Raw genomic sequence first — 22,576 nt, 5'->3', positions numbered from 1 at the left:
CATACATCCAGCTGACAGACATCACTCAGAGCTGCTTCTTACCCCCCAGCTGAGGGACATCATTTCATAGTCGCTCCACAGACACAGCACAAAATCCCTCCCCATTCTGCCCCCATCATACCCTCCGCACTCCTCTCCTGTACATACCACCCCATCATACCCTCCGCACTCCTCTCCTGTACATACTAACCCATCATACCCTCTGCACTCCACTCCTGTACATACTACCCTCATCATACCCTCCGCACTCCTCTCCTGTACATACCACCACATCATACCCTCTGCACTCCTCTCTTGTATATACTACCCCCATCATAACCTCTGTATGCCTCTCTTGTATATACCGCCCCATCATGCCCTCCGCAACTCCTCTACTGTACATACTACCCCCATCATACAATCCACACTCCTCTCCTGTACATACTATCCCCATCATACCCTCCACACTCCTCTCCTGTACATACTACCCCCATCATACCCTCCACACTCCTCTACTGTACATACTACCCCCATCATACAATCCACACTCCTCTCCTGTACATACTATCCCCATCATACCCTCCACACTCCTCTCCTGTACATACTACCCCCATCATACCCTCCACACTCCTCTGCTGTACATACTACCCTCATCATACCCTTCGCACTCGTCTCCTGTACATACTGCCCCATAATACCCTACGCACTCCTCTCCTGTACTTACTACACCCATCATACCCTCAGCACTCCTCTCCTGTACATACTGCCCCATCATACCCTCCACACTCCTCTTCCGTACATGCTGCCCCCATAATACCCTTCAATCTCCTCTCCTGTACATACTGCCCCCATCGGTTCTTGTAGCCCCGGCATGGCCCAGAAAATCCTGGTATGCAGAAATCGTAAAGATGGCAGTGGGGACCCATGGACCCTTGCACCACGTCCAGACATGCTTTTGCAGGGACCAGTGTTTCATCCCTACCTTACAATCTCAATTTAAAGGTTTGGCTATTGAAACCCACATTCTAAAAGATTGGGGGCTTTCAAGCTCAGTGGTGACTACCCTGATCAATACTAGGAAGCCAGCCTCTAGACTAATTTATTATAGAATCTGGAGGACAAATGTTTCTTGATGCAAATACAAGGGTTGGCATCCTCAGAAGTATGTCATAAGTAGGGATGAGCTCAATGTTCGGGTCGAACATAAGTTCGACTCGAACATCGGGTGTTCGCTGTTCCTCGAAAAACGAACATCATGGGGCGTTTGCAGCAAATTCCAGCACCACAGAATGCCCCATAATGCACTGCGAGATAGCAGTGCATTGCTATATGATGATTGGCTGAAGCATGCACCATGACCTGCATGCTTTGGTCAATCCCAGCGCCCTCTGCTAAGAGAGCCATAATTGGTCAAAGGCAGGGTGCCTTTGGCCAATCATGGCTCACACTATATAAGGCTGCCATCACAGTGGTCCTGTGTAGTGTTGTTGGTGTGGATGGAGAGATAGTGTGATTTAGATTGAGCAGGCAGGTTATTCAGTTAGCTGTAGTGTATTTCATATATATATATATATATATATATATATATATATATATATATATATATATATATATATATATACTACATCCAGTGTAGCCTATATCTGACTGCAGTGCATTCCTGACTGCATCTATATCTGACTGCAGTGCATTTGCTACTACTTTTCTGGTGGTGTACACAGTACACAATACAGTGCAGCTGTAGAGCAGTTGTTACTACACTTCTGGTGGTGTACACAATACAGTGCACCTGTGGTGCAGTTGCTACTACTTTTCTGGTGGAGTACATAGTACTGGGGTGAGCGGCGTGCTGACGTCACCGCATTTCCACGTTGACCAGGAAGGGCAGGCAGTGTAAACAGGAGAGAGCCGGCCGGCTCGTGTTTTTCTATACGCTATACGCTTATACTCTGCTGGAAATTAGTGAGTTGTTACTATATTTTTTACATTTTAATAAAATTTTACGGAGTTATGCTATGGGAGCTTCTCTTTTCTTGTCTTGCTAAATGATCGTGGCGGAACGAGATATACTATAAGAAGGGAGCAGGAAAATTGGAGTTATCAACAGAGCCTAGTAAGGGGACCAGGAACGTACCATTTTGCAAGCTCGTATGATCTCCTTAAAAAAGAGATCTTGGCAGCTGGTAAGCCTCCTTTAATTTGGTGGTGGATAATTCCTTTCTCCTCTGGGTGCACCTGCTACGTGTGTAAAGGGTGGTTTTGTAAGTCACCGAAAAGGGATTGAGATTCAGCATCCTATTCATCTTCCCTCTTCTTTGGACTGCTTATATACCTGGAAATGACTACTTTGGCACTATTTTGCAAGCTTTGGGATTTTTGTAAAGAAATTGGAAAGATTATGTCACTTTATAATTTTGTTTTATAAGTTTTAGCGCAGCTATTTTTTCTAGGAGTACATAGTACACAATACAGTGCACCCATAATGCAGTTGCTACTACTTTTCTGGTGGTGTACACAGTACACAATACAGTGCAACCATAGTGCACTTGCTACTACACTTCTGGTGGTTTTCACGGAAGGCCATTCTGGCTCTCGTGGAAGGCAATGTTTTGGCATCGCTGGACAGCAGTAAGGTGCATATGACCTCTGAGTCATGGTCCAGCAGGCATGGACAGGGACGCTACCTTTCTTTCACAGAGCACTGGGTAACTTTGCTGGCAGCTGGGAAGGATACAGGACAGGGTTCAGTATTGTTGGAGCTTGTTCCACCATGCCTCCAAAATGCTAGTGGTGATTCTGCCACAGCTCTTGCCTCCACCCCTCCTCTCCTTCTTCCTCTATGGCCTTTTCTTCTGCAGATTTGTCCTCTGAATCAGTGGTGCTCTGTAAGCGTTCATGGGGCTATGCAAGCACTCAGGCAAAAAGATGGCATGCGATACTTGAGTTGGTCTGTTTAGGTGACAGAAAACACACTGGGGCAGAGATTCTATTCTGTCAGCTCTGCAGGGGCAGGCTCAGAGGTGGTTGACACCACACCAGCTTCAGCCAGGAATGGTTGTATTCAACAATGGCACCAACCTCCTCTCTGCCCTTCGACAGTGACACTTGACTCATGTTACCTGCTTGGATCACATCCTGAATTTGGTGGTGCAGCGGTTCTTGAGCAGGTACCCAGGCTTACAGGATCTCCTGAGGCAGGCCAGAAAAGTCTGTGGCAATTTCTGCTGGTCATATAATGCCAGTGCTCGGCTGGCTGACATTCAAAGGGAATGCAACCCGCCCACCAACCGCCTCATTTGTGACATGGCCACCAGGTGGAACTCAACGTTGGCAATGCTGCAGCAGTTGCACACGCAGCAGAGGGCCATCAATGAGTACCTGTGTGAGTATGGCACCAGGACAGGGGGGAGCTTGGCTTTTTTCATGGTGCCAGTGGCTACTGATCAAGGATGCATGCACTGTCCTGTCACCATTTGAGGAGGTCACAAGGATGGTGAGCAGTGACAATGCATGCATCAGTGATATTGTCCCTCTAGTCTTCCTGTTGGAGCACATGCTTTGTGGAGTAATGGACAGGGCACTTGAGGCAGAACAGCAGAAGAAAGAGGAGGACTTCCTTACCTCTCAAGGCCCCCTTTATCCAGATAGTATCCCTGTGGGCCCGTCAAACCCACAGGAAGAAGAGGAGGAGGATTGTGTCCACATGGACGTGGAGGATAACACTCAGCAACAGTCTTCAAGGGATTGTTTTCAGTTCCCAGAAACTCAATGATTTGTACATGGCTGGGAGGAGGTAGTTGCAGATCATGTGATCCTTGGTGACCCAGAGGACTCAAAATCGAATGCCTTGGCAAACTTACGCTGCATGACCTCTATGATTTTGCAAAGTCTGCAAAAGGACCCTAGGATTCGTGGTATCAAGTAGAGGGATCATTACTGGCTAGCAAACCCTTCTTAATCCATGTTACAAGGGTAAGGTTGCAAAACTCATCCTGTCTTGACAGAGGAAGCAGAGGATGAAACATCTTCAGGGGGCTTTGAAGAAAAGTTTGTGCAATGCATTTCCAGACCCAGGGAGGTTACAATTTCCTGGTGCTGGACAACGTGTTGCTGAGGATTCGTTCAGTCAGAGAAAGAGCGGTGGAGAAGGTGGCCAGCTGACCGATGCCTTCAGAAATGTTTCAGTCCTCAGCGCCAAGATCTGATCGGTTCAAGCAACCATCACCAACATCTGCATTACATAGTGCAGGGATATCTAGGGGCAAGAGCAGACTTCAAGATTCCCAACAGAGCATCCACTGGGTTACTGGGTCTTGAGGATGGACCACTGGCCAGAGCTTGCTCAATATGCAATTGAGCTACAGGCCTGTCCTGCTCCAGTGTTCTTTCTGAACGCACATTCAGTGCTGCTGGAGGGTTTGTAACATGTCACAGAGTGTGCCTGTCCACAGACTCCATTAATGGGCTCACACGGCTCACACAGGCTGGACGGTCAGAGCCTGGAGTGTGGCTTTGTGTGTTCCGTTGCTCCCACTGGGCTCGGTGATGGCTGCTCATGTGCCTTCTTAAGGCGGTCGTCCCTAGGTGAGTGTTGGGCTTACCGCGACTAATGCATTGACTGCAAAGATTGCAGATGGCAACGCTATTGTCAGCAGCGGACACGTTAAAAAAAGCCCACACTGCGGAGCCATGTTCCGGTGTCCTGGGAGCACCAGATGTGACCGTATATGGTCGATGACTCGCTCCTGATACATTTGCAGTCTGCTTTGGCCCTCCTGTGCAATGTAAGTTATTCCTGCTTCTCCTCCCTATCTGCTGGTCCATATCTCCCTCTGAACTCTCCTCCTCTTCCTCTCTTGTGGGCACCCACGTGACATCACTAGACACGTCATCATCGACATCACCTTCCCCACCGCTATAAGTAGAGATCTCGGAGTAGGCAGCAACACCGGGGACCAACCTCCTCCTTGGGCTGATCTGGGTACTGTCGTCAGACTGCTGAGTAGCGGTTGTTGCTACCTGCTCTTCCTGATCCAATGCCAAGAGTGGCTGCGCATCAGAAATGTCTTGATATGGATCGGAAAATAATTCCTGTGACTCAAGCGGAAGGTATGTGGTGGTGGTGGTGTTGTTGGTGGTAGTGTCTCTGGGGGTGCACATAGCAGAGAGTGAAGAAGAGGGTGCAGATCGAGAGGATGAGGAGGGTGCAGAAGAGTAAGGCTGAGTGAGCCACTCAACCAAGTCTGGTGCGTCCTTTAAAGTAATTGAACGCACCTTCTGCAACTTCCCACTTTGGCTCAAGCCTGTTGCTCCTGCCCTACCCCTACCACCCCTGCGGAAGGGCCTGCCTCTTACTCTGCCTGTCATTTTTTAAATGACCCTGTGACAAAACTCTCAGTCCCTATACCGATGAAGGACTGCTGCAGTATAGGGCAGCGGTCAGCAGTAGTGCACCTCAACTCTATGTATTGTGGACCTATACCAGTCCTTATAGAGTAGCAGACTGTACCTCACTCAACCCTATGTACTAAAGCACCCTACACCAGGTTACCAGTCCTTATAAGGACCTTTGTGGAACAAGTAGGTTGTGTGTGACTGATTAGCAGACTGTACGTCAGTCCCTATACCGATGAAGGACTGCTGCAGTATAGGGCAGCGGTCATCAGTAGTGCACCTTAATCCTATGTATTGTGGACCTATACCAGTCCTTATAGAGTAGCAGACTGTACCTCACTCAACCCTATGTACTGTAGCACCCTAGACCTTACCAGTCCTTATAAAGACCTTTGTGGAACAAGTAGGTTGTGTGTGACTGATTAGCAGACTGTACGTCAGTCCCTATACCGATGAAGGACTGCTGCAGTATAGGGCTGACTGATTAGCAGACTTCAGCAGAAGGGCAGCAGTCAAGTATAATATTCTTTCTATATTTGAAAGAAAGAATATTATACGTGTACAAGCCTATTACCATACCACTGATACCAGTCCTGAAAAGAACCTTTGTGGACCTAATATAGTAACAGCTACTGATTAAACTGAGCCTCACTGCCTCACACACTGCTTCCTGCCTGTCCCTATATAAACTGACAAAACAGAGGCTACTGGAACAATAACTGGAATAGCACTTTTGTGGACCTGATAGTAACAGCTAATGACTAAACTGCCTGTCCCTGCAGCACACACCGTCCTGTCCCTTTCTCTAAACTGACAAAAGACACTAAGGCCGCGTACACACGCGCGGACTGTTGGCCCAACCTTGTCCGCTGAACAGTGTTTGGGCGGACAGTCCGCTCGTGTGTGGGCTTTCAGCGGACAGCTTCAGCGGACAGTTGGACGGACAAGGTTTTACGGAAATTCCGAAAAACTGTCCGCTGAAACCTTGTTTCAACGAACAGTCCGCCCGTGTGTAGGCTTGTTCGTCAAACTAAGTTCCGCGCATGCTCAGAAAGGATTTTCAAGCCGAAAGTTATAATGCAGTGTATAGGACGTCGTATTTTGCGTCCCGTCGTACGTGCCGTTCACGTCATCGCGCACGGTTTCAGCAAACTGTTCGTTCGTCGTGTGTGGCCATGTCCGTCCATGCTAAGTTTGAGCGGACTGTTCGCTCAAACTGTTGGACGGACAAAGTTGGGCCAACAGTCCGCGCGTGTGTACGCGGCCTAAGGCTGCTGCAACAATCTCTAGCACAGCAAACCTATATCCTGAACTACACCTAACACCCATACCAGTCCTGAAAAGAACTTTTGTGTACCAAATAGCTAGCGATTTGGGTCACTGCAATCTCTCCCTGCTCCACACAGCAACCTCTCCCTATAGTGACAGAAGAAAGAATGTAAAATGGCCGCCGGATCGGGTGTATTTATAAGTTATGGGGAATGTCCAAGTGTCCATGTGCTGTAATGTCTCAATTGGCTGTCCTGTACCCCATGATGGATGTGTCATCATAAGTCAAAGTTCTTTTATACAGTAAATGCGGAAGTCCGCCGGGCAAACGGCGGCAATAGTCCGCTGATCAGGCGGACCGTGAACAGCCGAAATTCACCGCGAAACGACCGCCGGGCGAACTGTTCGGCCATCCCTACTGCCAACAAATTCAAGAGTTTTGCTGACCGTCGCAGGCGGAAGCCACCTTCTCTTCAGCCAGGAGACAAAGTCTGGCTCTCCACCAGGAACATTAAACTCCGGGTTCCTTCTCTCAAATTTGCCCCAAGATTTATTGGTCCGTACACCATAATTTCTAAACTGAATCTGGTTTGTTTCAAGCTCCAGATTCCCAAAAGCCTCAAAACTAACTAACTCCTTCCATGTTGCCATTCTGAGGCCTTTAGTCCTCAATAAGTTCTCTCGTCCTCTCTCTACCGTATCACCGGTCTCTGAGGATGATCAGGAGTATGAGGTTAGCCAAATTTTGGATTCCCGACTCTGTAGAGGTATTCTCCAGTACCTCGTGCACTGGAAAGGTTTTGGTCCTGAGGAGAGGTCGTGGATTTCGGCTTCCGAGGTCTTTGCACCTCTTCTGTTGAGGAAGTTTCATTTGAAGTTCCCCTCTAAACCTGGTCCCAGGCGGGGAAAGGGGAGGCCTCGTAAGAGGGGGGGGTACTGTCATGGTTATGCAATAGAGTTCGTCTGCTTACCTGTCTCCATGTGTTCTTCTCTAGAGACCAGCCGACCCTCACCTGACTGCTTTTGTAATCCATCCTCTGGTATGGCTCCACCCTAGCTCCTATCAGAGAACTCTATATTAACCTGTGCACTGCAGGCCATCCCCGCTGATCAACCTTTGTGTGTTAGCTTCCTGTTACCTGCCGTGTGCTCTTCTGTTGTTCTGTTACCGACTTTGGCGTGTCTTTGACTATCCGTGTTTGCCTGTCACCCTGACCTTTTGGCGTGTCCCTGACTATTCCTGTCTGCTTGTGGCCCCGACCTTGGCTTTGTCCCTCACCATCCCTATCCTCCTGTTGCCTACTGTGGGTGTGGGCTGGGGGACCCTGGGGGTTGCGACCTGGAGCCAGTTGCAGCCAAGTCCATCCTCACCACTTGAGGCTCTGGGGAACACCTGCTGGCTCTTAGACTCCGCGCCCCACGGAATCTTACGCTCTAATCCCAGTGGGATCTGTCTCCCGTCCGCAGCAGTCAGCCGTAGGGTCCACAACCTTGTGGTGCACTCCTGATCCCTACGGTGTGCATCTGTCACCTGGCCTCAAGGTGACCTGACAACAGAGTTTGGATAACACAGTGTTAAACAGAAAGGTCATAAATTAACTGCACATTATCTGGACAGTATGCTTGGGGAGATAGTGATGTCTTCCTGCTTAGGAGATGTATGTTAGCTTGGGGGGCTGCAAACAAGGGCGGACTGACCATTCGGGTACTTGGGCACTGGCCGAGGGCCCCGTGCCACTAAGGAGCCCCATCAGGGTTGCCAGCCTCAATAAAACCAGGGACAATATGTAAAAATCGGTGTTTTTTTATAGCTTATTATAGCTGCCCCGCATCTCCAGTACCTTTTCAGTGTGTGTATGTGTATTCTGGGTGTGTATACTGTATGTGTGTATACTGTGTGTCCCCATAATCTATTGCCTGGGGGCCTCCCATAATCTCCTATTGCCTGGGGGCCCCCCATAATCTCCTATTGCCCGGGGGCCCCATAATCTTCTCCTATTGCCCGGGTGCCCCATAATCTTCTCCTATTGCCCGGGGGCCCCATGAGTTGTCAGTCCGCTCCTGGCTGCAAACTCTGCAGGGCTCCAACACACACTCATTGCTATTCCAACCTTTCACATATTTCCACATAAACTTCCCTCCTGGCATTAAACTTTGCCAGGTATTGCGCTCAGCTTACCACCCCAAATTGATGTTCCTCCCTCAGCTCCTCTCTCTCCCTGCATGTCCTGTGAGCAGAATAGTTGATCTACCCATCTGCTAGACCTAGACCTGATCTACCCATGAGCTAGCTGTGACTGACAGGTAGATCAAAGCGGAAGCTGTCATGGGGCCCTCTACTGGCAATGTCTGAATGGTCAGGTGTGTGACACTTACTATTGCGAGCTGTGTCGGCAGCTGCTGGTGTAGCACCTGTCACACGGCTTGCATACTTCAAAGTCTTGCAGGACGTGGCTGGTAATGGGAACTGAGTTCCTGTTGTGGAAAAAAATAGAAAAAATAAATAGAAACCAGAGTACTGACTCCAAATAATCTTGCAACAATATCACTCCCTTTCTAAAAAGACAAATGGGAATGAGGGGGGAAAAGAGCTGGTGTAGAAGTCCAACAAAGGGAATCATATAGTTCAAATATAAAGAAAACAGAGTTCTGTCTCCAAATAGTCCTGCAATGATATCACTATTTTCCTATGAAGACAAATGAAGGTGTGGGGGGGTTGAACAGATATGGAAGTCCATCCTTTTGCTGTTTCTTCCATCTACTTCCTTTGGGACCCCCCCAAAGCAAAACTCTGCTCCTTTGGCACCCCTCCAATACCAAAGTTACACCCCAATCTCCTTCCATCTACTCTTTTGCGTACCCCTCTCCCCACAAACTCCTACTACCCTACTTTTGTTACTCCTCCCATTAATATCCCCACCTACTCACTTTGCTTACCATCTACATCCATGGGTACCCCACACACTCCTGTTTAGATTTATTTTAGTATAGCACACACAGGATTCAAAATGCACAACCCCTCAATTGTTAGGAGGGCGCATCTGCCCACTAAGCCACAGTTGTAGCTGCTTGAGAGGCCTCCCAAAAAGGAAGCCTACATTAGATCTAGAACCCAGGGTTCAACCAGGGTTCTAGATTTCAATCCTAGTGAGCAAGCTCAGTGAGTTGTGCACTTGCTTATATCACAGCTGCAAACACTTAACCACTCCCCTAAGTAGTGAACTGAAAGCAAGAAATGCTATTGTGTTTGTGTGCACTAACATTCATTAAAGTGTATTGTTTCCAAAATATTTTCGAGTGAAAAGACGCCGTTTAAAAAAATGTACATATATGTGGGAAGGCCAGTCTGTATTTGTGGGAGGAGTCTGAGAGACTATTTAACCCTCCTCCTCTGTCAGGGCCAGGGTTGGCGTTTTTTGGGTGGACACATGTCACTTCAGAGCCCCCCTTGTCATCCCTGGGTCCACCGGCGTGTGGAGGCCACCCTGCTGTCCTTCCCTTTTAGCCCTGTGTCAGCCATCCGCAGTCATCCATCCTACCTCCTCCCTCCACCATCCACGGGGGGGGGCAGTCCATCCATCCATCCTACCTCCTCCCTCCACCACCCACGGGTCCATCTGGCTGGTGTGCCGCCCACCCACTTCTCCCGGCGCTCATGCCGGGGGGGTACGTCCGTCCTACCCTGTCCATGTTCCACGGCACATTCTCCCCTCTCCCTTCCCGGGGATCGGCTGCCACCAGCTCCTCTCTCCCCATGTTATACTTGTTCCTCGTGGCCGCCGATTCTCCTGGTGGGGGGGGGGGGGGGGCGGGGTGTTCGGCCCCGGCTGGCAACTAGTCTTTCTAACCTCATTCCATAGTTAAGTGCAACCTAATTGCTTGGCTTGGCGCATTGCTAGGGTCAACAACTTCAAGCGGCGTATTAAATGATGACCCACGAGGGAGCCGCCTGCCAGATGATTGGCTGCCCGACAGCTCCTCTCCCCTTATTTCTTTTTTACTCCATGTGTAACGGCCGATGTGGGGGGGGGGGGGGGGGTGGCTGATCGGCCGGCTCTGCTCCCCATGCACATCAAATCCCCACAAGGGAGCCGCACACCTGGTGGGTACCGGTGCTCACTGGGGGCTCACCCGTCCGTCGCTCCCTTTCTCCCCACAAACTGGCATCTCTGCAGCAGTGTCAGAGGATGCCTGACCACCCACAGCAGTCATGGTAATGTCAGGTGACAGGTCTGCCAGGTTGCTGTTTTACTTGTTATTTTTTCTTTCTTTGGTCGGTGGTTTCTATCACAGTCAGCGTTCTGGCCGGCATTTTTTCCCGCCATAGCATTTTGGTCTAGCTTTTCACAGCGTTCTGTCCAGCATTTCTGTCACAGTGTTCTGCCCAGTGTTTGTATTTCTGTCATAGCGTTTCTGTGGGAGACTGGTACTGGTAGTCAATGGGAGGTTCAGAATAGGACAAAATAAGAATGTTTGTTAAAAAATTCCTCATAACTAACGTTCGTAATTGTTTTACAACAAAAATTCGTACGAATCCAGATTGAATTTCAAAATACGAATGAATATAAAATGGAACAAATTTACCTAGTAGACAAGTCTACCATCAGAGTAGCTTGTGAGGGCTGCCAAAAAGGAGGGCCATATTAGATACAGAACCCACGTCTCAACCAGCTGTAAATTTATTGGAAAGTTTCTATGTCTATGTTTCTATGTTTCTATGTCTAACAAAGCCCAAGGGAGGTGTCACAAGCAGATCTGGCTGTGGCTCAGCGGGTTAATGCGCCAGCTGTGCTACTGTGGGCTTGTGCAGTCATAAGTTCAAATCCTGACAGCAGTATGCTTGGATTGATGCAAAGCTTGTGATCAGCCTGAAGGCTGCAGCAAGAATGACATAAGTGTGTTGGCATCAGGAATTTGGGGTGGCCTAAGAGGAGTTAGGTTGGAGTGAGTTGACATTCATTAGCAACCTGCCCTATGTGTTTAACAAGATGAATGGTACTGAGCTGTCTTAAGTTGTGATAGTCCTGGAGGCTGCAGCATGAGTGAGCTAGACTTTGGGAAGGGAAGCTTAAAATTGGTGCTGAAAAATCCTCTCTACAAGGGGAAACTGTAAAGTGGCATTGGTAATCTGAGAGATGTGTTTAATAAACACTCCATTGAGAAGAGCTGTGTAAATACAAAAGAAGGAGTACAGGAGTAGGGCTACTACATTGGTGCAGATGGTAAGCAAAAGGAGGGGTGCAGGGGGTGCAGAAATCCCTTACTCCCCAAGCTCCTGCACACCAACTCCATTCAGGAACCCCTACCCTTGCTACTCCGGCTCCTCCCTTGGGTACCCCCCGCCCACAAACTCTTGTTTCCCTCCTTTTGCTTTTTTTCCCATCTACTTCCTTTGGGACTCCCCACACAAACTCCCCTCCCTTTGCCACACCTCCCATACCGAAGTGACAACCCAATCTCCTGCCATCTTTGGGTTCCCCTCCCCCCCACAAACTCGGCCTCTGTGTTTAGCCTCAGTGTTCTCAGAGGGGCGTTGTTCACTTATGACATACTCTGGTAGGTTTGTCTTTGTTGATTGTCATGTCTCATCCTATCTGTGTTGATGTTTGTACCTGGGTCAGTTAGTTAGGGCTCGTACATCAGGATCTGTCATATCTACAGATCCATACGGGCTGAGGTTTCGTTTGTTAACTGATTGTTGTCCACAATCTTCTCGCCCATATACTATACGTCATATGATGCATGTTCATTCACCACATCCATACGACTACCCACCACGGCCTGGTGGTACACTAGGTACACTAGCCCTGAGTTTTTTCAGTTAATTACCCGTCTCTGCGCTGCAGGTTACTCGGGCTCGCTTACCACTTACATAAGGGTGTGTGGGGGGGGGGGGGGGGGGGTCTGTCATCAGGTTCATTTACGCGCCGTGGTCTTGACATTTCTGCTCATGTTTCATTCTTAGGTAGGCAGAGGGGCATTGTTGTTCTCATGTCTGATTATCTATCATTTATCTAGTTTGTGTTTTTAGGTTGGGCCCTCTTGGCATCCATACCGATATCGACTATGTCTGCACTCTCTTCCTTCAGCCCGGCCGTTGTTGGGGGGCTAGCTGATTGGGCTGATATCGTTTTGCAACTGGGCTCACCCTTGGGTCAGAAGCAGTCGTCAATTTTCTTCAGTTGATATCTTGTTGTGTTGAGGCCCTGGTTACCGGCCAGGGATGTATAGTCTCTCAGGATGTGTCCAAGCCACAGTCCTTAGGTGGTAGGTTTGGGCGACGTCGTCATGATTCTGGATTCCAATCTCATCTCCGATCTCTTGTCTAGGAGGTTGCCTGGAGTACTGCTCAGGGACGTCGGTCCAGTCATCTTTGCTGATCCCGGTCTGTTCCAGGTGGGGGGGGGGGGGGGGGGCCTTCAGTCACTTGGGCATGGCTGTACCATGCCATGGGACTTACTTCCCTGGTTTGGAGTCTGACTCTCATTCCTTGGCTCAGGATTCGGTCTTGGTTGGTAGGTCTCAGGCTAAAGCACGTCCTGTTCGTATCCGGTGGGACCAGGGTCCTGTGTCTGGCATGGTGTCTCCAGGACTGACAATGCTCATTGCCATGGCGCCTACTCCATCACATCCATCAGGCAGACAGCTTTTTTCTCCTGTCACTGGTCTTTTTTGCACTCACCCTCTCACTTCCTTATACCAGGTATGGGTAGGCCAGGGGTTGGGGGGCTCTTCACTGTGCTACTTCACTGGTGTCTGTCACTGGTGTTAAAGTGAGATATGGGGTCAATAAGACCCCACATCTCACCTCTAGGCTGGGAAGCCTGAAATAAAAAAATAAAAAAATTCTGGCTTTTATTGTATTGCAGAGTATTGGCGGGTATTGGCGGGTATTGCAGAGTATTGGCTGGTATTGGCAGGGTATTGCAGAGTATTGGCTGGTATTGCAGAGTATTGGCTGGTATTGCAGAGTATTGGCGTGTATTGCAGAGTATTGGCGGGTATTGCAGAGTATTGACTGGAATTGCAGAGTATTGGCTGGTATTGCAGAGTATTGGCTGGTATTGCAGAGTATTGCAGAGTATTGTCATGGTATTGCAGAGTATTGGCTGGTATTGCAGAGTATTGGCGGGTATTTCAGAGTATTGCCAGGGAACTGAGGGGTTAAATTGGGTGAGCAGCGATGTGGGAACTGCAGATGCAGCCCACAGCGCTGCTGACACCGATCTCTTCCCCCTCTGCTGTACCGATTGGTACAGAGAGGGCAGAGAGGAACCGTTTACCGTGATCTGTGATGCAGGACCCGGCGGTCACGGATGTTCTCGAGTGCACGCCTCTCAGAGTTAAACAGCCGCTCTGTAGCCGTTAATTGGCTATGGGCCGGTTGTTAAGTGGTTAATATGGGAGTGGGAGACTGGTACTGGTAGTCGATGGGAGGGTCAGAATCGGACATAATAAGAATGTTCGTTAAAAAATTCCTCATAACAAACGTTGGTAATTGTTACGAAAAGTTAACGAACCTAACAAAATTTCGTACAAATCCAAATTGAATTTCAAAATACGAATTAATACAAAGCGGAACAAATTTACCTAGTAGACTAGTCTACCATCAGAGTAGCTTGTGAGGGCTGCCAAAAAGGAGGGCCATATTAGATACAGAACCCACGTCTCAACCAGCTGTAAATTTATTGGAAAGTTTCTATGTCTAACAAAGCCCAAGTTTTTGGGAGGCGTCACAAGCAGATCTGCCTGTGGCTCAGCAGGTTAATGCACCAGCTGTGCTACTGTGGGCTTGTGCAGTCATAAGTTCAAATCCTGACGGTGGTATGCTTAGATTGATGCAACAATAGCTTGTGATTGGCCTGAAGTTGAGGTTCACTAGCAACCTATACTACAGGTGCAATAAGAGGATTGGTATTGAGGTGTCTGAAGTTGTGATAGGCCTGGAGGCTGCAGCATGAGTGAGCTGGGAATGTTAGCTTCTGGAAGTGGACCTTAGGATTGGGGCTGCAAAATAGAAGGGCAAACAAAGCAGAAAGTGGGCTCAAAGAGGGGAAGAAGGGGAAAGCTGTCTAATGGGTGCAGCAAAGGAGGTAATTGAAGGTGGGGTCTCTGTCAAAGGCAAGCTAGGCATGATGGGTTCAGGAAGGGGAACTTAAAGTTGGGGCTGCAAAATAGAAGCTCTCTTAGCACAGGAGGTGGTTGGGAAGTGGCTGATCTAAGAATAAGTTAAAAGTGGGGTTGCTCTCTACAAGGGGAAGCTGTAAAGTAATCTGAGAGATGTGTGTAAGGGACACTGCATAGAGAAGCTGTGCAAAAGAAGGGTTTTGGGATTGGTAAGCAAAAGGAGGGGTGCAGAGGGGGCACATATATTCCTAATGCCTTGCATATACTCCTTTGGGTAACCCACAAACTCCTTCTCCTCCCATCAATATCCCCCTTTTGCACCCCTCCTTTTGCTTAACCTCTACATCCATGGGTACCCCACAGATTCTGTATCCCTTCTACACAGCTTCTCTATTGGGTGTCCCTACATCCCAGGTTGCCACCTGCCCGAGATTCAGCCGGACAGTACGGGTTTTATTCAGACCCGCCAGTGACTCCCTGGGCGGCGTGCCTTGCCTACACAGTGACAGGCGGTCCTATAATTAACTTCCCCGGGGAATCATAGTAATGGAATGCTCACAGCTTGTGCGGGATATATTCGTTCCTGCGTGCCGCCCGTGAGCTCCACAGCCTCCACTTTTCATGGCAGGGCACAGCCGACATCTCCCCCCCCCCGCTGTCCCCAGCTGCACAGACTAGTGCAGAGAGAGTGCTGCGGAGAGAACTGAACCCGCCCCTCCTCCTCCTGCTGTGTTGTTTTCCTGTGTACAAAGAGGAGGAGGAGGAGAAGGCTCACCACGCTGCCGCCAACTAAGGATGAGCTCCGGCTTGTTCCCATACTCCACGTGCAGAGCCCGCCAGGAAATTGGCACAGCGCTGCACTAATCACAGGCAGTGAGACATTGCCCCGATGTGCTGCTGCAGAGATCGTCAATGTCTCACTGCCTGTGATTAGCGCAGCGCTGCGCTGACTTCCTGGCGGGCTCTGCCCGTGGAGTATGCGAACATACCGGAGCTCATCCCTACCGACAAAGCTGCTGGACTGAGATCATCTGTCAACTAATCCACAGTGAGACTTCCAGAGGTGGGGGGCATGAACAAGAGGGTGAGGAGGGAACCAGCTTACAGTTCACTTTGAGTGATTGGGGGGTATCTTCTTGGGGGGAACTTTAGTACCTGTGCTACAAGGGGGCTTGGATATGAAGTCCACCCCCCTTAGCACATATTCCCCCAATATTGAAGAGATGATGTCTGCCACAGAGGGGGCGGCCCTTGGCATCCCACAAGAGATGTGGAAAATTGCTCCAGGTGCCCATACTAGTGCAACCCCAGGCAAGTTAGTGGAGCAAAGTGTGGGTTCCAGGTCACAGGGTAGGTTCACACTATGAAAACATAGGAATGCGCTGTGCATTCTGTGTGATGCACATGTGACCCAGGTGCAATTGCAGCCAAATTATGTATGCAGTCTCTGATCATGTCCTGTATTATGTATGCAGTCTCTGATCATCTGCTGTACTATGTCTGCAGTCTCTGATCATGTCCTGTATCATGTCTGCAGTCTCTGATCATCTGCTGTACTATGTCTGCAGTCTCTGATCATCTCCTGTATCATGTCTGCAGTCTCTGATCATCTCCTGTACTATGTCGGCAGTCTCTGATCATCTCCTGAATTATGTTGGCAGTCTCTGATCATCTGCTGTACTATGTCTGCAGTCTCTGACCATCTCCTGTACTTTGTCTGCAGCCTGACCATCTCCTGTACTATGTCTGCAGTCTCTGACCATCTTCTCCTTTTCTCGCTCCGCTGAAGGACTGAAAAAAGAAATAAAAAAGATTTGCCTCCATGGGAGGGACCCGCCGTTTTGCGAGTCCTCCTAGGTGACAGATCTTTTATAACTGAGGGCAGCACCACACTGTGACGTACCCGGATGACCCCACCCCCCCTCCTGATGCACGGGGACTGCCCCATTGTGTCAGAGGGGGGCAGGCCACCCATTTACATAACCGGATGGCCCTGCCCCCCAAGTTAGTGGAGAGAACTGTGGGTTCCAGGTCACAGGGTAGGTTCACACTATGAAAACACAGGAATGCGCTGTGCGTTCTGTGTGATTCACATGTGACCCAGGTGCAATTGTAGCCAAATTATGTATGCAGTCTCTGATCATGTCCTGTATCATGTATGCAATCTCTGATCATCTGCTGTACTATGTCTGCAGTCTCTGATCATCTCCTGTATCATGTCTGCAGTCTCTGATCATCTCCTGTACTATGTCGGCAGTCTCTGATCATCTCCTGTATTATGTCTGCAGTCTCTGGCCATCTCCTGTAGCATGTCTGCAGTCTCTGACCATCTCCTGTACTATGTTGGCAGTCTCTGATCATCTGCTGTATCATGTATGCATCTCTGACCATCTCCTGTACTATGTCCGCAGTCTCTGACCATCTCCTGTACTATGTCTGCAGTTTCTGACCATCTCCTGTATCATCTGTGCAATCTCTGACCATCTCCTGTACTATGTCCGCACACTCTCTGACCATCTCCTGTATCATGTCTGCAATCTCTGACCACCTCCCGTACTTTGTCTGCAGTCTCTGACCATCTCCTGTACTTTGCAGTCTCTGACCATCGCCTGTATCATGTCTGCAGTCTCTGATCATCTCCTGTACTCTCCTGTACTTTGTCTGCAGCCTGACCATCTCCTGTACTATGTCTGCAGTCTCTGACCATCTCCTGTATCATGTATGCATCTCTGACCATCTCCTGTACTATGTCCGCAGTCTCTGACCATCTCCTGTACTATGTCTGCAGTTTCTGATCATCTCCTGTATCATCTGTGCAATCTCTGACCATCTCCTGTACTATGTCCGCACACTCTCTGACCATCTCCTGTATCATGTCTGCAATCTCTGACCACCTCCTGTACTTTGTCTGCAGTCTCTGACCATCTCCTGTACTTTGCAGTCTCTGACCATCGCCTGTATCATGTCTGCGCACTCTCTGACCATCTCCTGTATCATGCATGCAGTCTTTGCCCATCTCCTGTACTTTGTCTGCAGTCTCTGACCATCTCCTGTACTATGTCTGCAGTCTCTGACCATCTCCTGTATCTTGTCCACACACTCTCTGACCATCTCCTGTATCATGTCTGCAGTCTCTGACCATCTTCTGTATCACATCTGCAGTCTCTGACCATTTCTTGTATCATGTCCACACACTCTCTGAACATCCCCTGTATCATGCATGCAGTCTATGACTATCTCCTGTACTTTGTCTGCAGTCTCTGACCATCTCCTGTACTTTGTCTGCAGTCTCTGACCATCTCCTGTACTATGTCTGCAGTCTCTGACTATCTCCTCTACTATGTCTGCAGTCTCTGATCATCTGCTGTACTATGTCTGCAGTCACTGATCATCTCCTGTATCATGTATGCAGTCTCTGACCATCTCCTGTACTATGTCTGCAGTCTCCAACCATCTCCTGTACCATGTCTGCAGTCTCTGACCATCTCCTGTACTATATCTGCAGTCTCTGTTCATCTGCTGTACTATGTCTGCAGTCTCTGATCATATCCTGTACTATGTCTGCAGTCTCTGACCATCTCCTGTATCATGTCCGCACACTCTCTGACCATCTCCTGTATCATGTCTGCAATCTCTGACCATCTCCTTTACTTTGTCTGCAGTCCCTGACCATCTCCTGTACTTTGTCTGCAGTCTCTGACCATCTCCTGTACTTTGCAGTCTCTGACCATCTCCTGTATCATGTCCACACACTCTCTGAACATCTCCTGTGTCATGTCTGCAGTCTCTGACCATCTCCTGTATCATGTCCGCACAGTCTCTTACCATCTCCTGTACTATGTCTGCAGTCTCTGTTCATCTGCTGTACTATGTCTGCAGTCTCTGTTCATCTGCTGTACTATGTCTGCAGTCTCTGATCATATCCTGTACTATGTTGGCAGTCTCTGATCATCTCCTGTATTATGTCTGCAGTCTCTGACCATCTATTGTACTATAGAAAAAAGGATTTGATAGATGAAGTTGATCAGAAAAAATAAAATGGTACCACATCCCAGAGTATGAATTTTAAGGATAAAGGAAAGGGAGAAAGGGTCTGGAGGGTAACCAACTCCCGGGACTTTTAAAACGGTACCAAATGTAGAGGCAAGATAATCACATGCCAAAAATAAAATCAATACAATTTTATTAAAAATACAAATACAGAAAACATTTCCTAAAAGGAGTGTGAATGTATGTAACAACTACTGAAGTACAAAAAATGGTACAGAATCACAGATCACCATACATGTTACCAAACTTGTACATAAGTATGCTGCATTTTTCTCTACATGTTTCGCTCTCTTGAGCTTCTTCAGGATGTTGCAGTGTATACAGTTGCAAACAAAAAAACAGTGGGTCATGGATCCATGCTTAATAAAAAGTTGATCATTTTTTGTGTGGAAAGAACTGCACACAAACAAATGCGCCAGCGAGGAGCCCTGATATTCCCCGGCAGTCTGAAAAGTGTCAGAAGTATAAGTGTTTTTGAGCCAAATTTTAACTGTAGAGGGCAGTGTACCTCGAAATGATCGGAGTATTGTCAGATGGTATTTATAATTAGATCCTCTAAGTAAGTGATTAGCCTTTCCGCAAGAGGAAATAAGGGAGACTGTGGCACTTCATCCAGGCTGTTCCAGGAAATCAAATGGATCCTTCACCGTCAATTGCCAAATGCAACCATTTGGCAATTGACGGTGAAGGATCCATTTGATTTCCTGGAACAGCCTGGATGAAGTGCCACAGTCTCCCTTATTTCCTTAAAAATCTATTGTGGTATGTCTGCAGTCTTTGATCTTCTCCTTTACTATGTTGGCAGTCTCTGACCATCTCCTGTACTATGTCTGCAGTCTCTGACCATGTCCTGTACTTTGTCTCCAGCCTGACCAACTCCTGTACTATGTCTGCAGTCAATGACCATCTTCTGTATCATGTATGCAATCTCTGACCATCACCTGTACCATGTCTGCACACTCTCTGACCATCTCCTGTATCATGTCTGCACTCTCTGACCATCTCCTGTATCGTGTCTGCAATCTCTGACCATCTCCTGTACTTTGTCTGCACTCTCTGACCATCCCCTGTATCCTGTCTGCAGTCTATGACCATCTCCTGTATCATGTCCACACACTCTCTGACCATCTCCTGTATCATGCATGCGGTCTCTGACCATCTCCTGTACTATGTCTGCAGTCTCTGACCATCTCCTGTACCACGTTCGCACACTCTCTGACCATCTCCTGTATCATGCATGCGGTCTATGACCATCTCCTGTACTATGTCTGCAGTCTCTGACCATCTCCTGTACTATATCTGCAGTTTCTTACCATCTCCTGTACTTTGTCTGCAGTCTCTGACCATCTCCTGTAGTATGCCCATACACTCTCTGACCATCTCCTGTACTATGCCTGCAGTCTCTGACCATCTTTTTTACCATGTCTGCACACTCTCTGACAATCTCCTGTAGTATGTCTGCAGTTTCTTACCATCTCCTATAGCATATTTGCAGTCTCTGACCATCTCTTGTATCATGTCTTTAGCCTATGACCATCTCTTTTATCATGTCCTCACAGTCTCGTAGTCTAATATAGGATGAAACAAGAGCCACCAAGCCGGAGCCCAGAGAAGACCATCTGACTGAACCCTGCACAGTGCACCTGAGTGGTGGTCAGTGACAGCGTAGCAAGGCCTGTCTGAGGGGGATTAGGGATGAGCACCAGAACCTGTGAATGGACCAAAAGTTTGTGCGAACTTTAGAACTTCATTAAAGACTATGGGACTCAAACGTTCGAAATCAAAAGTGCTAACTTTAAAGGCTAATATGCAAGTTATTGTCCTATAAAGGGTTTGGGGATCTGGGTCCTGCCTCAGGGGACATGTACAGTGCCTTGCGAAAGTATTCGCCCACCTTGAACTTTTCAACCTTTTGCCACATTTCAGGCTTCAAACATAAAGATATAACATTTTTATTTTTTGTGAAGAATCACCAACAAGTGGGACACAATTGTGAAGTGGAACGAAATCTATTGGATTTTTGAAACTTTTTTATCTAATAAAAAAATGAAAAGCGGGGCGTGCAAAATTATTCGGCCCCCTTGCGTTAATACTTTGTAGAGCCACCTTTTGCTGCGATTACAGCTGCAAGTCGCTTGGGGTATGTCTCTATCAGTTTTGCACATGGAGAGACTGAAATTCTTGCCCATTCTTCCTTGCAAAACAGCTCGAGCTCAGTGAGGTTGGATGGAGAGCGTTTGTGAACAGCAGTTTTCAGCTCTTTCCACAGATTCTCGATTGGATTCAGGTCTGGACTTTGACTTGGCCATTCTAACACCTGGATACGTTTATTTGTGAACCATTCCTTTGTAGATTTTGCTGTATGTTTGGGAACATTGTCTTGTTGGAAGATAAATCTCCGTCCCAGTTTCAAGTCTTTTGCAGACTCCAACAGGTTTTCATCCATAATGGTCCTGTATTTGGCTGCATCCATCTTCCCCTCAATTTTAACCATCTTCCCTGTCCCTGCTGAAGAAAAGCAGGCCCAAACCATGATGCTGCCACCACCATGTTTGACAGTGGGGATGGTGTGTTGAGGGTGATGAGCTGTGTTGCTTTTACGCCAAACATATCGTTTTGCATTGTGGGCAAAAAGTTTGATTTTGGTTTCATCTGACCAGAGCACCTTCTTCCACATGTTTGGTGTGTCTCCCAGGTGGCTTGTGGCAAACTTTAGACGAGACTTTTTATGGATATCTTTGAGAAATGGCTTTCTTCTTGGCACTCTTCCATAAAGGCCAGATTTGTGCAGTGTACGACTGATTGTTGTCCTATGGACAGACTCTCCCACCTCAGCTGTAGTTCTCTGCAGTTCATCCAGAGTGATCATGGGCCTCTTGGCTGCATCTCTGATCAGTCTTCTCCTTGTCTGAGCTGAAAGTTTAGAGGGACGGCCAGGTCTTGGTAGATTTGCAGTGGTCTGATACTCCTTCCATTTCAAAATGATCGCTTGCACAGTGCTCCTTGGGATGTTTAAAGCTTGGGAAATCTTTTTGTATCCAAATCCGGCTTTAAACTTCTCCACAACAGTATTACGGACCTGCCTGGTGTGTTCCTTGGTCTTCATGATGCTCTCTGCGCTTTCAACAGAACCCTGAGACTATCACAGAGCAGGTGCATTTATACAGAGACCTGATTACACACAGGTGGATTCTATTTATCACCATCAGTCATTTAGGACAACATTGGATCATTCAGAGATCCTCGCTGAACTTCTGGAGTGAGTTTGCTGCACTGAAAATAAAGGGGCCGAATAATTTGGCACGCACCACTTTTCAGTTTTTTATTTGCCAAAAAAGTTTAAATTATCCAATAGATTTCGTTCCACTTCACAATTGTGTCCCACTTGTTGGTGATTCTTTACAAAAAAATTTATATCTTTATGTTTGAAGCCTAAATTGTGGCAAAAGGTTGAAAAGTTCAAGGGGGCCGAATACTTTCGCAAGGCACTGTATCAATGTAAACAAAAGTTTCAAAAACTGACGTATTTTCGGGAGCAGTGATTTTAATGATGCTTAAAGTGAAAAGAAAAGTGAAATATTCCTTTAAATATCGTATCCTGGGGGGTGTCTATAGTATTCCTGTAAATGACACGTGTTTCCTGTGCTTAGAACAGTCCCTGCACAAAATGACATTTTTAAAGGAATAAAAGTAATTTAAAACTGCTTGTGGCTTTAATGTAATGTCTGGTTCCGGTAATATGGATGAAAATCAGTGA

General features: G+C 47.9%; 1 protein-coding gene across 2 annotated transcripts in view; it reads left to right on the top strand.

Annotated features, from left to right (window-relative positions):
• Positions 1–22,576, top strand: part of LOC143958174 (pulmonary surfactant-associated protein D-like) — a 605,930-nt gene that overhangs the window by 16,008 nt on the left and 567,346 nt on the right. The window contains exon 6 of one of the 2 annotated variants that reach the window (XM_077467641.1): positions 20,379–20,401. The exons of the other annotated variant lie outside the window; for it this stretch is intronic. Within the exon in view, the coding sequence (XP_077323767.1) occupies positions 20,379–20,386 (8 nt within the window). The 3' untranslated portion in view covers positions 20,387–20,401. Of the gene's footprint in view, positions 1–20,378; positions 20,402–22,576 lie in introns of those variants that run through there. 2 annotated transcript variants of the gene reach the window in all.

This window comes from Lithobates pipiens, unplaced genomic scaffold (assembly GCF_037356315.1).
Source record: "Lithobates pipiens isolate NorthernLeopardFrog02 unplaced genomic scaffold, aLitPip1_a1.2 Scaffold_59, whole genome shotgun sequence".
In the NCBI taxonomy this organism is placed as follows: domain Eukaryota; kingdom Metazoa; phylum Chordata; class Amphibia; order Anura; family Ranidae; genus Lithobates; species Lithobates pipiens.
This window is presented reverse-complemented; position numbering and strand designations above follow the sequence as displayed.